This window comes from Capra hircus, chromosome 6, assembly GCF_001704415.2.
Source record: "Capra hircus breed San Clemente chromosome 6, ASM170441v1, whole genome shotgun sequence".
Lineage (NCBI taxonomy): Eukaryota > Metazoa > Chordata > Mammalia > Artiodactyla > Bovidae > Capra > Capra hircus.
This window is the reverse complement of record NC_030813.1, coordinates 13703477-13716175: the sequence shown is the minus strand read 5'-3', so window position 1 is coordinate 13716175 and position 12699 is coordinate 13703477. Positions and strand designations below refer to the sequence as shown.

General features: G+C 40.6%; 1 protein-coding gene across 1 annotated transcript in view; it reads left to right on the top strand.

The window, feature by feature from the left end:
- The window catches only part of C6H4orf32 (chromosome 6 C4orf32 homolog), a 43623-nt gene continuing 31300 nt past the window's right edge, over nucleotides 377-12699 (top strand). The window contains exon 1 of the mRNA XM_018049224.1: nucleotides 377-714. Within this exon, the coding sequence (XP_017904713.1) occupies nucleotides 541-714 (174 nt within the window). The 5' untranslated portion in view covers nucleotides 377-540. The remainder of the gene's footprint in view (nucleotides 715-12699) is intronic.

The window sequence follows — 12699 nt, the reverse complement described above, 5'->3', positions numbered from 1 at the left end:
TCTCTCACACACACACACACCAACACACGCTCTCCTCTCTCCCTCACAAACGCATACATCCTACCTTTCACAGTCTCTCTCTCACACAGTCTCTCCTATGCACACGCCATCTCTTAAACACAGTCTCTCACGGTTGTTGTACTGCACTCATACACAAAATCTCTCTCGCACAGTCTCTCACACAGTCTCTCATACACAGCTCCTCTCTCTCATACACAGTGTCACACGCACATGTAGTCTCTTCACGTACAGTCTCACACAGACTCCCTCGCCTGTCACACTCGCACGCGCGCGCGCGCCCCTTGGCCCCGCCCTCCGTGGCCCCGCCCCCGCCCGGGCTCCGCCCCGGCGGCTGAGGGCGGGGCGAGCCCGTGACTCGAGGGGCCGAGCCGGGCTGGTACTCGTGCCGCCCCAGCCGGCGGGGCGCGCTCTGGAGGCGCCTGTCAGTGGCAAGCGCGGACGATCCTACGGCGGCCCTCGGGCACTGGGTCGCTGCCTCCGGCTTGGCGGCGGTCCCGGGCGGCAGAAGTTGGCGGCGGAATGTGCTCGGCCCGGCAGCTGCTAGGCGGCGGCGGAGGCAGCGGCGGAGGCAGCGGCGGGGAGCGCGACGAAGACCGAGACGCGCTGGCGGAGCGAGCGGCGGCGGGGACGGAGCAGGAGTCCGGGGCGAGCCCGCGGCGGCGCGGGCGGCGGCCGCAGGAGGAGAGGGAGCAGGTGAGCCGAGCCGGGCGGCGTGGTCTGGCCGGTTTCCCGAGCCCCACGCGGCGGCGGAGGGAAGTGGTCCGGCGGGAGGGCGGCGCCCGGGCTGTGCTCGGCTTGGGGAGCTGGGCTCCGTGGCGTTCGGGGAAGCCGAACAGTTGACCCCGAGAGCAGTTGACGGCGCGCTCGGGGCGGGCCGCGGGGTCGCGTGCCGAGGGCCGACCCGGAGTCGCGTGCCGAGGGCCGACCCGGAGTCGCGTGCCTGGCTGGGTGAGCACCGCCTTTTCCCACCCGTGTGGCGGAGAGGATTCTCAGGCCAGAGCCCGGGGCTCTGGGGAAATGCCCTCCATAACGGTCGCTTATCTGAAAGCCTTCCATGTAAACACTCTTCCACTTGGAATCTGTTCCCCGGGGCTGTGTTTCAGGGGCCAGCGACTCCCCTCCCGCCTTCCATCTTGGCATTTCTGAACACACCTAGCGCCTCTGTACGGTGTAGGTGTATTTCTGTAGCCATGCAAGTCAGTATCTGAAGGCATGTGTAGGAGCGAGTATTACAATGGATGTCTTGACGGGGACTCTCCCAGAGCAAGTTTTTGACATGAACAGAAAGGAGATCTAAACTTCATTGAAAAACTGAAAAAGCCGAAAAATTGCTTTCAGTTGTTACCAAAGGGAGAAAAAGCATGATTCCAGCCATAATAAAGGAGAGAAGTTGGGCAATTTTTGAAACTCTGAATTTGCTTTCACTAAATAAAATATGGTGATAATAGGCGTTATAGCATGTATCTTGACAATTAGGGAAGACGTTTAATGAAAGAAATTGAATTATCCCACATAGTGGGATGAATTTTCACCATCAAATACAGTAGACCTTCAGAAATACCCGAGATTGGCTTACCCTCAGAATCCCATTAAAGCGCCAGAAATAAAACTATCGTTTGCCTTTATTACAGGGTATACTGTTGAGATCAATACCTGTCTCCTCTCATTATCCTTCAGCATCTTTTTGTCACATTTCACAAACTCCAACATCACTAAATGCATTAATGGGTAATTTCTCTGCCTTGTTTTTAGGAAACAGAAATAACCGTGTGGCAGGCACAAAATATGCCTTAGCATTAGGTTTGTTCACCATGTGGAAGTGTAATTTTTCATTCTTTTGATGATATAGGAGATGGTAACTGAAGCATGTAATTGGTAGCTATGAGATCTTCCTGACTAGTTTCCTGATGGTTTATCCCCATTAACTGTGCCATGACTCAGTAGCTAAAGGACTGTTTCCTCTTACTTTAGTTGTTCAACTGGCAAAGTGAGGAAAACAGCAACAGAAATTCCCTGGGGCGGGGGAAATATTATTTGAACTGAAGATCCCAAAGTAATTTTCAAGTGGTTGTAAGGGAGTATGTAAAATACTTCATCTAAGCTTTTGTGGATCTTCAATCAGCAGCAGCTCTAGTCTTAACAGAATTGCTTATGGTACACAAAAAGGGATGAAACAAAAAAAGAATGAAATATATACCCTAGAAAACAGATATACTTTGCATACCTGCCTCTATCATTGTGTGTCATGGAAATTTATTTTCCTGTACTCTTGTGAAAACGTTATCATTTCATTTTTATCACATGATTTATTTATGTACTCTAAGCCCACGTACACAATACTTGAAAATTATACCTGAGATATGCATTCCCTCCTAATAATATATATGCACCAAAGAACTTCTCATAAGTAAGTCAAAAATAAACAAAGAGATTGATACAACCCAACCCATTGGTATAAGAAACAAGCTTTTGTGATAAGTCACTTCTTGGTAATGAAAAGTGTTAGTCTCAGTCGTGTCCAGCTCTTTGCAACCCCATAAACTGCATCCTGCCAGGCTCCTCTGTCCATGGAATTATCCAGGCAAGAATACTAGAGTGGGTTGCCATTCCCTTCTCCAGAGGATCTTCCCAACCTAAGGATGGAAGTCTCCTGGTCTCCTACATTGCAGGTGGATTTTTTGCCATCTGAGCTATCAGGGAAGCGATAAATGTAGCTTTCTTTCAAGTGCTGAAAATGAAATTTATATGCACTGTCTTGTAATGACAGTAGAGACATAAAGATATTTGAGGAAAAGGTAAATGAAATTAACAACTGTAAAACATAGCCTAAGGAGTTATTTTAATTTGCTTTTCTTTAGGCAGATAGTATGTGTGTGTTTGCTGCTTTAAGGACACGTGGACTCCAAATTACAAATGGAGTACTTTTGAAAACTTGGTTTGTAATCTTGTTAATATTTGGAACTTGGAGTGAACTTTTCCATAGAAACAATGATAGGAACAAAACCAAAACTAAAGCTGGAAATGAGACAGAGGCCATCTCCTGCTGTCCTTTCTGCTTGACACACTCAATATTCCAGAATCTGAGCAGCCTCACGGATATTAAAAGAGAATTGGTCGCAGAGGCTGCAGTAATAGCAGAGGCTCCCTTATATCTGGACCAGGGTTATAGGTGGTGTGTTCTTGAATGCAGTAGCTCCAGAAGGCACCTGCCTTTGCTCCTCCATCTCTTTCAGAGATTTTTGGCAGCCCCTAATTTTCTGTATTAAATCCCTTTCTATTTCTAATTCTTTCACAGTTTGCCCTTGCCTCATAATTTGATGAAGCAGGTTTCTTCCTTTGGCTCTTTCCCAGGCTAAAGCCTCCTCCACATACATCCTTCCCTTCACTTTTTCTTTACATTGTTGACTCAAAAGCTCTTGCCCTTCCTTAACCTGGAGAGCTCTTACATCAGCTTTGATTATACCAAATGTATCTTTGGCTCATTGTTATGATACCAGATAAAAATGGTATTTATTTCATGTAGTACCAAAATACTGGTATTTATATAGGTATTTTCTCAATAACTAAGATCTTGTCAGCCTTTTTTTTATTTTATTTTTTTATTTTTTTACAATTTATCCTGAAATCCTACTCCATTTGAGAGAAAAACTAAGGTTCCTCTGTCCTTCTGACCTGAATCTTTCCAGGTAGGATGATTGACAAGGCAGCCTGTGTACTAGGAAAGGAGAACTTAAAAGACTGGACCAGGTTCCCCAGAGGAAGGAGCTGTGTCAAGTCTGAAGTAGGAGTTTGGCCTCAGAGAGAAAAGCCAGGAGACAGGCAAAATGCCCAAGGAACTGAAGGGACAGGACACAGCTATCCTGAATGTGTGTTGGTAACTGTGTGCGTGAGAGATGATCAAAGTGTGTTCTGACTCTGAATGCCGGGTCCCTAGACTCTCTGCCCTGCTGTATACCTAGAAGGTTAAAGTCCCCAGTCCTCTTATTACCTTTATGTATGTAATGTGAGTGGCATCCACTCAGACGTGGCATTCACAACCTGAATAACCTAAGATGTCCCTGCCATCTTAGAGCATAGAAAGGTACTGCTATTCTTGGATTGACTTTAGAATCATTATTTCTAGCTTTAAGGTTTTTATGGTTATGTGTTATGTACTTTGGAAAATGTACAAATATAGAACAATCTAAACAAGAAAACAAGAGCATTTGAAATCTCACTGAGTAATATTGTGCTATAAAATATGAAATATTTGGTGTTACTGCATTCATATATCTGTGTATGTGTGTATATATACATTTTTTAACAGGTTGTAATGTAATATTTGAATGTGATATCTTGTTTCATCTACTTAGGCATGTTGTGCCATTTTCCAATTTTATCAAAAATTCTTTGCAAAAATTATTTTTAGGGCTGCTCAATTGTCATTCCCCTAATACTACATATTTAATTTGCTTCAAACTTTCTTTTATAGATAATATTGTAATAAAAATCTTTGCTTATGAAGTTCTACCTTGTTGTCACAGTTCCTCACAGTTCTACCTTAGAATAAGTTTCTAGAAGTGGAAGGCCTAGGTCAGTAAGTCAAACTCTTTGAAGTCTCTTGAAATATCCTAAAGAATTACATTCAGGAAAGCCTGCACCAGTGTACACTTCTGGCATTAGTATGTAAGAGTGTCAATTAGAAGCCATCCATGTCAGCAATGATTTAATTGGTAGATTAATATTTGCCAGTTTCAGTTCAGTTCAGTTGCTCAGTCGTATCCGACTCTTTGCGACCCCATGAATCACAGCACACCAGGCCTCCCTGTCCATCACCATCTCCCAGAGTTCACTCAGACTCACGTCCATCGAGTCCGTGATGCCATCCAGCCATCTCATCCTCTGTCGTCCCCTTCTCCTCCTGCCCCCAATCCCTCCCAGCATCAGGGTCTTTTCCAGTGAGTCAACTCTTCGCATAAGGTGGCCAAAGTATTGGAGTTTCAGCTTCAGCATCAGTCCTTCCAATGAACACCCAGGACTGATCTCCTTTAGGATGGACAGATTGGATCTCCTTGCAGTCCAAGGGACTCTCAAGAGTCTTCTCCAACACCACAGTTCAAAAACGTCAATTCTTCAGCGCTTAGCTTTCTTCACAGTCCAACTCTCACATCCATACATGACCACTGGAAAAACCATAGCCTTGACTAGATGGACCTTTGTTGGCGAAGTAATATCTCTGCTTTTCAATATACTATCTAGGTTGGTCATAACTTTCCTTCCAAGGAGTAAGCGTCTTTTAATTTCATGGCTGCAGTCACCATCTACAGTGATTTTGGAGCCCCAAAAAATAAAGTCTGACACTGTTTCCCCATCTATTTCCCATGAAGTGATGGGACCAGATGCCATGATCTTCGTTTTCTGAATGTTGAGTTTTAAGCCAACTTTTTCACTCTCCTCTTTCACTTTTATCAAGAGCCTTTTTAGTTCCTCTTCACTTTCTGCCATAAGGGTGGTGTCATCTGCATATCTGAGGTTATTGATATTTCTCCCGGCAATCGTGCTTCTTCCAGCCCAGCGTTTCTCATGATGCACTCTGCATAGAAGTTAAATAAGCAGGGTGACAATATACAGCCTTGACGTACTCCTTTTCCTATTTGGAACCAGTCTGTTGTTCCATGTCCAGTTCTAACTGTTGTTTCCTGACCTGCATACAGATTTCTCAAGAGGCAGGTTAGGTGGTCTGGTATTCCCATCTCTTTCAGAATTTTCCACAGTTGATTGTGATCCACACAGTCAAAGGCTTTGGCATAGTCAATAAAGCAGAAGTAGATGTTTTTCTGGAACTCTCTTGCTTTTTCGATGATCCAGCAGATGTTGGCAATTTGATCTCTGGTTCCTCTGCCTTTTCTAAAACCAGCTTGAACATCTGGAAGTTCACGGTTCACATTTAGTAGGCAAAAATTATCTTATTATCATAAGATACTGCTAGAGAGGTTTACTAAACCTTTCATATATTTACTGAGCATCTGCATTTTCCCCCTAGATTTTTTAAATGTTATCTATTTATTTATCTTTGGCTGCACTGGGTCTTCCTAGCTGCACACCAGCTTCAGTAGTCGTGGCCCTGCAGCAGGTGCACTCTTACCACACCAGGGATTAAATTTGTAGCCCCCTGCATCAGCAGGCAGATTCTTAACCACTGGACCACCAGGGAAGTTCTGCATTTCTTTTTAACTATGCTTCCTGACCATTTTTTTCTTTTGGCATTATTCAGTTCAGTTCAGTCGCTCAGTCGTGTCTGACTCTTTGCGACCCCATGAATCGCAGCACGCCAGGCCTCCCTGTCCATCACCAACTCCCGGAGTTCACTCAAACTCACATCCATCGAGTCGGTGATGCCATCCAGCCATCTCATCCTCGGTCGTCCCCTTCTCCTCCTGCCCCCAATCCCTCCCAGCATCACAGTCTTTTCCAATGAGTCAGCTCTTTGGATAAGGTGGCCAAAGTACTGGAGTTTCAGCTTTAGCATCATTCCTTCCAAAGAATACCCAGGGCTGATCTCCTTTAGAATGGACTGGTTGGATCTCCTTGCAGTCCACGGGGCTACAACACCATAGTTCAAAGGCATCAATTCTTCGGTGCTCAGCTTTCTTTTCAGTCCAACTCTCACATCCATACGTGACCACTAGAAACACCATAACCTTGACTAGACGGATTTATTATAAGATATTAATGCCATATTTCACTTTGCTTGTAATTATTTTCCCTGCTTGCTATTTGCTTTATAATTTTATGATGTTTTTGATTTAGAAATGCTTTAAATTTTTATTAGCCAAAGGAATACTTTTGGAAATTTAATGCACACATCTTACACCCTCACACATGCGCACACCACACACACATATTTTTATATATTTCTTTAGAACATTCTTTCTAATCCTACAGTTAATTAAAATATCCACTAATGTTTCCTTTATGTGTGTGTTTATAGTTTTATTTTTATTTTTTCACTCTCTGTATTTAGTCTCTTTACAATGACTTCATGTATTGTGTGAGGTATGGAGCTAATCTTTTTTTCCCCCTAATCACTGAATAATCAACTTTCTCTTTGGGTTCACAATCCTTTATAGTAGTTATAAATACTGAAATAAGCTTTTACATTTTTCTGTTGGCATTCTGAAGGGGATTTCTTTATCCGTATCACATTTTTGCTGCTGGTTTTTAGCTACTGGTTTTTATAAATTAGTTTTAAACTAGCTACCTTTCTGAATTCTTTTATTAATTCACTTTTCAAGAGAGTGTTCGGGGGATGAAGCCTTTTTTATATTATTTATTTATTTGGCAGCTCTGGGTCTTAGCTGTGGCGTGTGGATTTTCTGGCTTTGTTGTGGCTCGTGGGTCCTTCAGTTGCAGCAGGTCAGCTCTTAGTTGCAGCATGTGGCGTCTGACCAAGAATCAAACGTGCATTGGGAGTGTGGAGTCTTGGCCACGGGATCATTAGAGAAGTCCTTATTAATTCTAACACTAATATATACTAATATCTCTTAGACTTCTAGGTATATAATCATCCACTCTATAGATAAGGTTGATTTTGATTTCTTTCAGATGGTAATGCTTTATTTCTGCTTCTTGCCTTTTGCAGTCCTGGAATTTTCAGATAAGTGTTGGCGTATAGATAATAAATGAAGGAACGTGCATAATAGTGTTTATCAAAGAATGTTCCAGAAGAGCATCTGTTTTAAAAAAGTGGCAGCAGCAGAAAGCCTTATATCTGCTCTTTGATCTGTCGTTAAAAGATATGATTAGCAGTACATATTCTAGATCCAGAATACCTAGGTTTGAATCCTCACTCTGCTACTTACTAACTGTAACTTTGGGCAAGTTAATTGACCCCTTGGCCCTCAGTTTCTTCATCTGTCTAAAGGGGAAATCAACCTCACAAAATTCTTATATGTATATATATATGTGTGTATATATATGTATATATATGCATGTATATATGTAATACATGTAGAATGTTAGAGTAGTATCTAGCATATAATAAGCATGTAAGGGTTAGCTTTTGAACCTAATTTTCAACTAGAACCCTAACTAAAAAGAAATCTGAGAAATGTTATTTGTAAGTTTTGCACACTCCACAGTTAGAAAGCCACCCTAGGAAGAAGGAGGAATAGAACAGTGCTCCTCAGCTTTAATGGGCAAACAGAGCATCCTTGTTAAATGCAGGTTACAATTTCGTTGTTCTGGGGTGAGGCCTGAGACTTTGCATCTCTCACAGGCTCTTAAAGTGAGGCTGATGCTATGTCCATGGACCACACTTTGAGTGGCAGGGAGAAATAAGCATGCCAACCCACCATACTTTCCCTTCAACATAGTATCAGTAATAGAAATGTATGGAAGTTATTTTACTTTTTACTATTTCCCTAGAAGGGTATATTTGAGCTCTAGGTAAAGTGTAAGAAGCCAACAAGCCTTGGTTCCCCAGGCCGAGTGATTTGCTCTCAGTCTTACAAGTGTCTCGTACTAGAGCACACCAGAACCCAGGTCTCCAAGCTCCAGAGCCGGTTTTGGTTTTGTTTTCAGAAATAAGAGCCTTCACCCATGATGGAAGAACAGTGTGATAAATCTGCTGCCCCCCTTTAGATTGTGTAGTTCAAAAATAGATACGTGTTTGTACCCACTTCCTTTCACATCTTTTAAAAGCAGTCTGCAGACAAGACTGTAGCAAGTTCCTTGAGTTTAGATGAACTTGGCCCTAAACACAATCTAATTTCTTTCCAACGGGCATCTAGTCACTAGAATAACTCCTGGAATAATTTTGTATATAGTAGATATCTTTTGTTCATTTCTGTCATTATTCAAGAATGGAACCTCTAAATCAATGGCTCCTAGGGCAATTAGACTCACAAGGGACACTTGGCAATGTCTCGAGACACGTTTGAATGTTAAGACTGAGGAGGTATAGTACCATTGGCATCTAATAAGAAGAGTCCAGGGATCCTGCTGAACAGCCGGTAATCCACAGAACAGTCGCCTACAGCAAAGCATTGTCTGACCCAAAATGTCACTAGTGCTCAAGTTGAGAAACTCGGCTCAAAATGAATTAGGGTTACAGTGATTTGAGTTGTTGAAAATGTTCTACTGATAGATACTCCAGTGGATACGTAATAATTGTTTATCTTCTTGACACCTACATTCCAAACACGTAGTCTCCCAACAGATCTTTTCTTGCATCTTTTCTTCAAGCAACTCCTTATATGCAACTTTCTCCAGTTTTCTTTCCCTCTCTGTTGGAGGATGGAGGGAACAAAAGGTGCCCACCAAACTAAGAAGATTATCTATAGAAACTGAAAAAAACAAGGGAGTCAGTTCCATGTAATCAGTGGATCACTATATTATAGAGTAATTTGCTCACAGAATGGGATTGAGGAGACAAGGGTACAGGAGCATTTGCAGCTGCACTCCACACTGCCAAGGGGCCACTGAGACAATTTTACAGTTAACCTAGGGTATGGGGTACATGCTTGGAAACAGGAAGTGCCTTCCTAAGTCAATGTTTATGAATAGATAACTAGTCTTGTGGACACAGGGAGTAAATCAGTGAAGGTTTTCATCATTGTTTGAGGACTACAGAGCAAGAGGCCAACCTGGCCCTAACAATTATTAAACAATGCTGATTAGCTCCAAAGCCCTTGACAACAGGGAAATGACTTAGTGCACAGTACAGTCCTGGTTGGGGTCAGCAGAACAGGAGGAACCCTATGGGCCCAAAATGGAGTCAGTTATGCTAACAGCCACATACTCTCATGTTCTTTTTCTGCCCTTCTCTGCTACTACCCATCTCTTTTTCATCTCTCCTTACTGAGTGTCGCATTCTCCCGTTGTCTTTTATTCTTCCTCACCTCCCATCTTAGCCACTTTTCTCTTTGTTTCCATACACCTTCTCCACCCCACTGCCTCCTTTCTTCTATAGCTGACGTTGCAGAGCAATGGAAAAGGTATTGGAGTGTGACTGTTCTAAGTTTGAGTCTTGGCTTTACTGCTTTATTGGTCTTGTCATCCTAATAACTTTAATCCCTGAGAGACTCAGATTCCTCATGTGATGGGTATAATTCTGTCTACTTAAAGTTCTTATGAAGGTTCAGGAACATTTTTGTCTTTTGAAAGACCTACCATATAGTAGGCCCTCAATGAATATTAGCTACCTGTTTTACCCTCATCTTCTCTCTCATCTTTTTTCTATGGTTCCCTTCTTTTTCTTCTTAACTAACCACATCATAGAACTGTATTTTTATTCTCTGCAATTTTCAGATTTATAGAATGTGTTATTTATTGAATAAAGTATTAAGATTTCCTAATCTGAAAATCAGATAAGTATTTCATATTTCTTTTTCTTTAAAGCAGATTATGTTGCTTTTTGTATAGATCTCTGGTTTGATTTTTTTTTTCCTTGTTGTGGATCACTGATCCTTGATAGGAAAAATACCCACCCTCCTCTGTTCATGTTATTCTCAATTTACTGATCAGAAGTGGCAAAGCAAGGCTAAGAGAAAAACCAAAAGTTGTACTATGATATTAACGTTGCACTAAGAGACCTAAGTAGAAACTATATCTTTTTTTCATGTTTCCTTTAAGCCTTAGCCACACTATCTTTAATTTCTGTGATCTCTGGAGTCATAGTCTTATCTTGCAGTAACAGCCACATATCTTCAAGAAACTTTGAGTCTCTACTAGTCATGTTTTGGTTCCTTAAGAGTGTGATGTATTCGTGTGTGTGTTTAGGGGAATTAACAAGATAATCAAAGGGTAGTTTCATTTGGACAGAGAAACTGAATTTCTAATTAAGTTCATGCAAAAGAGACTTTCTGTCTTCTGATCTAATTTTTCCCGCATCCAGGGGGATTTTTTCTGTTGTTTTCTGTTTTTCTATTTAACGTCATTGGCAGCTATGCCTTGTCTTGGCTTAGGAAGAGGAAATGGTTGGCTTTATTTGTTGCTGCTGTTTTCTTATGGCAAGAACTAGAGCTTACCTGATCAAAGAGAACGCATGGTCCAAATGTTTTGAACTTTATGGAAAATGAAGGATAAAATTATTATTAATATTTTATATCAAACAGTGTTAAGAAAATTAAGTTTCCATTTGTGGTTTTTACTATATTCATTTGATATAATTTTTTCTAACATTGGTGAGATTTTTTTAATTCCCTCTTCCAATTAATCCAAAAATTTTTATTTTTGTCTTTTATCCTCTTCATCAAAATTTTACTGGGATGTGTGCACACCACCTACAGAGGCAGGGAATTTAAGGTTGATTTCCCATGGCTGGCAAATTTCATCAGTTTGATTGAATTCAGAATTCCTTATTCCATGGTTTTCGGAGATAATAAAATCTAACAGAAGCTGTTGTCATGCCACAAATTGAGAATTAAGAAAAAAGTCATTTTTTAAGGAAAAATGTTTGATTTTGGCTTCTTTAAATAAACAAACTATTCCATCTGTGGTAGCAGCCAGCATACTTACCTATATGTACAAGGTACTCAATAATGTCACCAGAAACTTCATTTCTTTAAAAAAAAAAAAAATTGATTTTAGGGAAAGTACAAAAGGTAGAAATTTTTAACCTGCAGCTTGAATCAGTCATACTCTTCACTTCATGGCCTGTTATTATCTATCGTTAGTTCATTCACAGCATTAACTTTAATTGATTTATTTTTATTTAATTTAATTAATTTACTTCCTCATTGCAGAAACGTTCTCTTCCACTACAGTCGGCAACTCTTTTAATACGCTTGGTAGATATGGCTGAAATTGTGTGTATATTTTTTAATACTTGGTTTCATTTGTCTAAGTTTATAACTATGGTTTTAAATACTGAATTCTATTGGTTAAAATGACAATGAAAGCAAATTTTCGTATTTTTCCATTTATAATAATTTCAAAAACTAATTCAAGAACTAGCTGATATTCTCAATGATTTGTATCCGTTCTCCCAAATGGATACAAAAAAGGTTTTTCTCCTGTATTGGTTATATGTAATTTAGTGTAAGATAAGTGTAAATAAATGTTAAAACTTTGCATTTAATTTAAAAGTGACAAATTATAAATGTAATAATAAACATGTTATAAATTATATAGGCTGCAGCTAGGTGAAGCTTTATATACTTAGTAAAATTTTATATTTAACATATTGTTTTTGTACAGTTTGTAGGCAATAAAACCTGCAGCGACATTTAGTATCCAGTAAGGAGGAAAACATGTCCAGCCTCACTGGAAATAAAAGAAATGCAAATTAAAACTATTAGGGACAATATTTCACCTATCAAGTTGATAATTTTGCAAATGAATAATGTGGATTTAAAGGAATAGTTTATGAAATAACAATACACTGAAGTTAGAGGTAAAATTGATTTGGTCTTTCTGGAAGGAAATCTGGTATGAAACCTCACGGGTTTGATCTACTGCTGTTGCCTCCCTCTTTAAAGCTGTAAACACTGCAGAACAGGGAGGCTAAGTAATATATTGAAAGTATCACAGCTAGTACATTGCAGAGTTGAGATTCAAACCCATGCTAAATAACTGTCAAGCTAGTGTTGGTTCATGAAATTAATTTAGTGAATTGTGAACAGAATAGGATAAGACAGAAATCATTAGAATGCTTCACATGTGGTATGAATGTCATTTTGTGGAACTTTAGTTTAT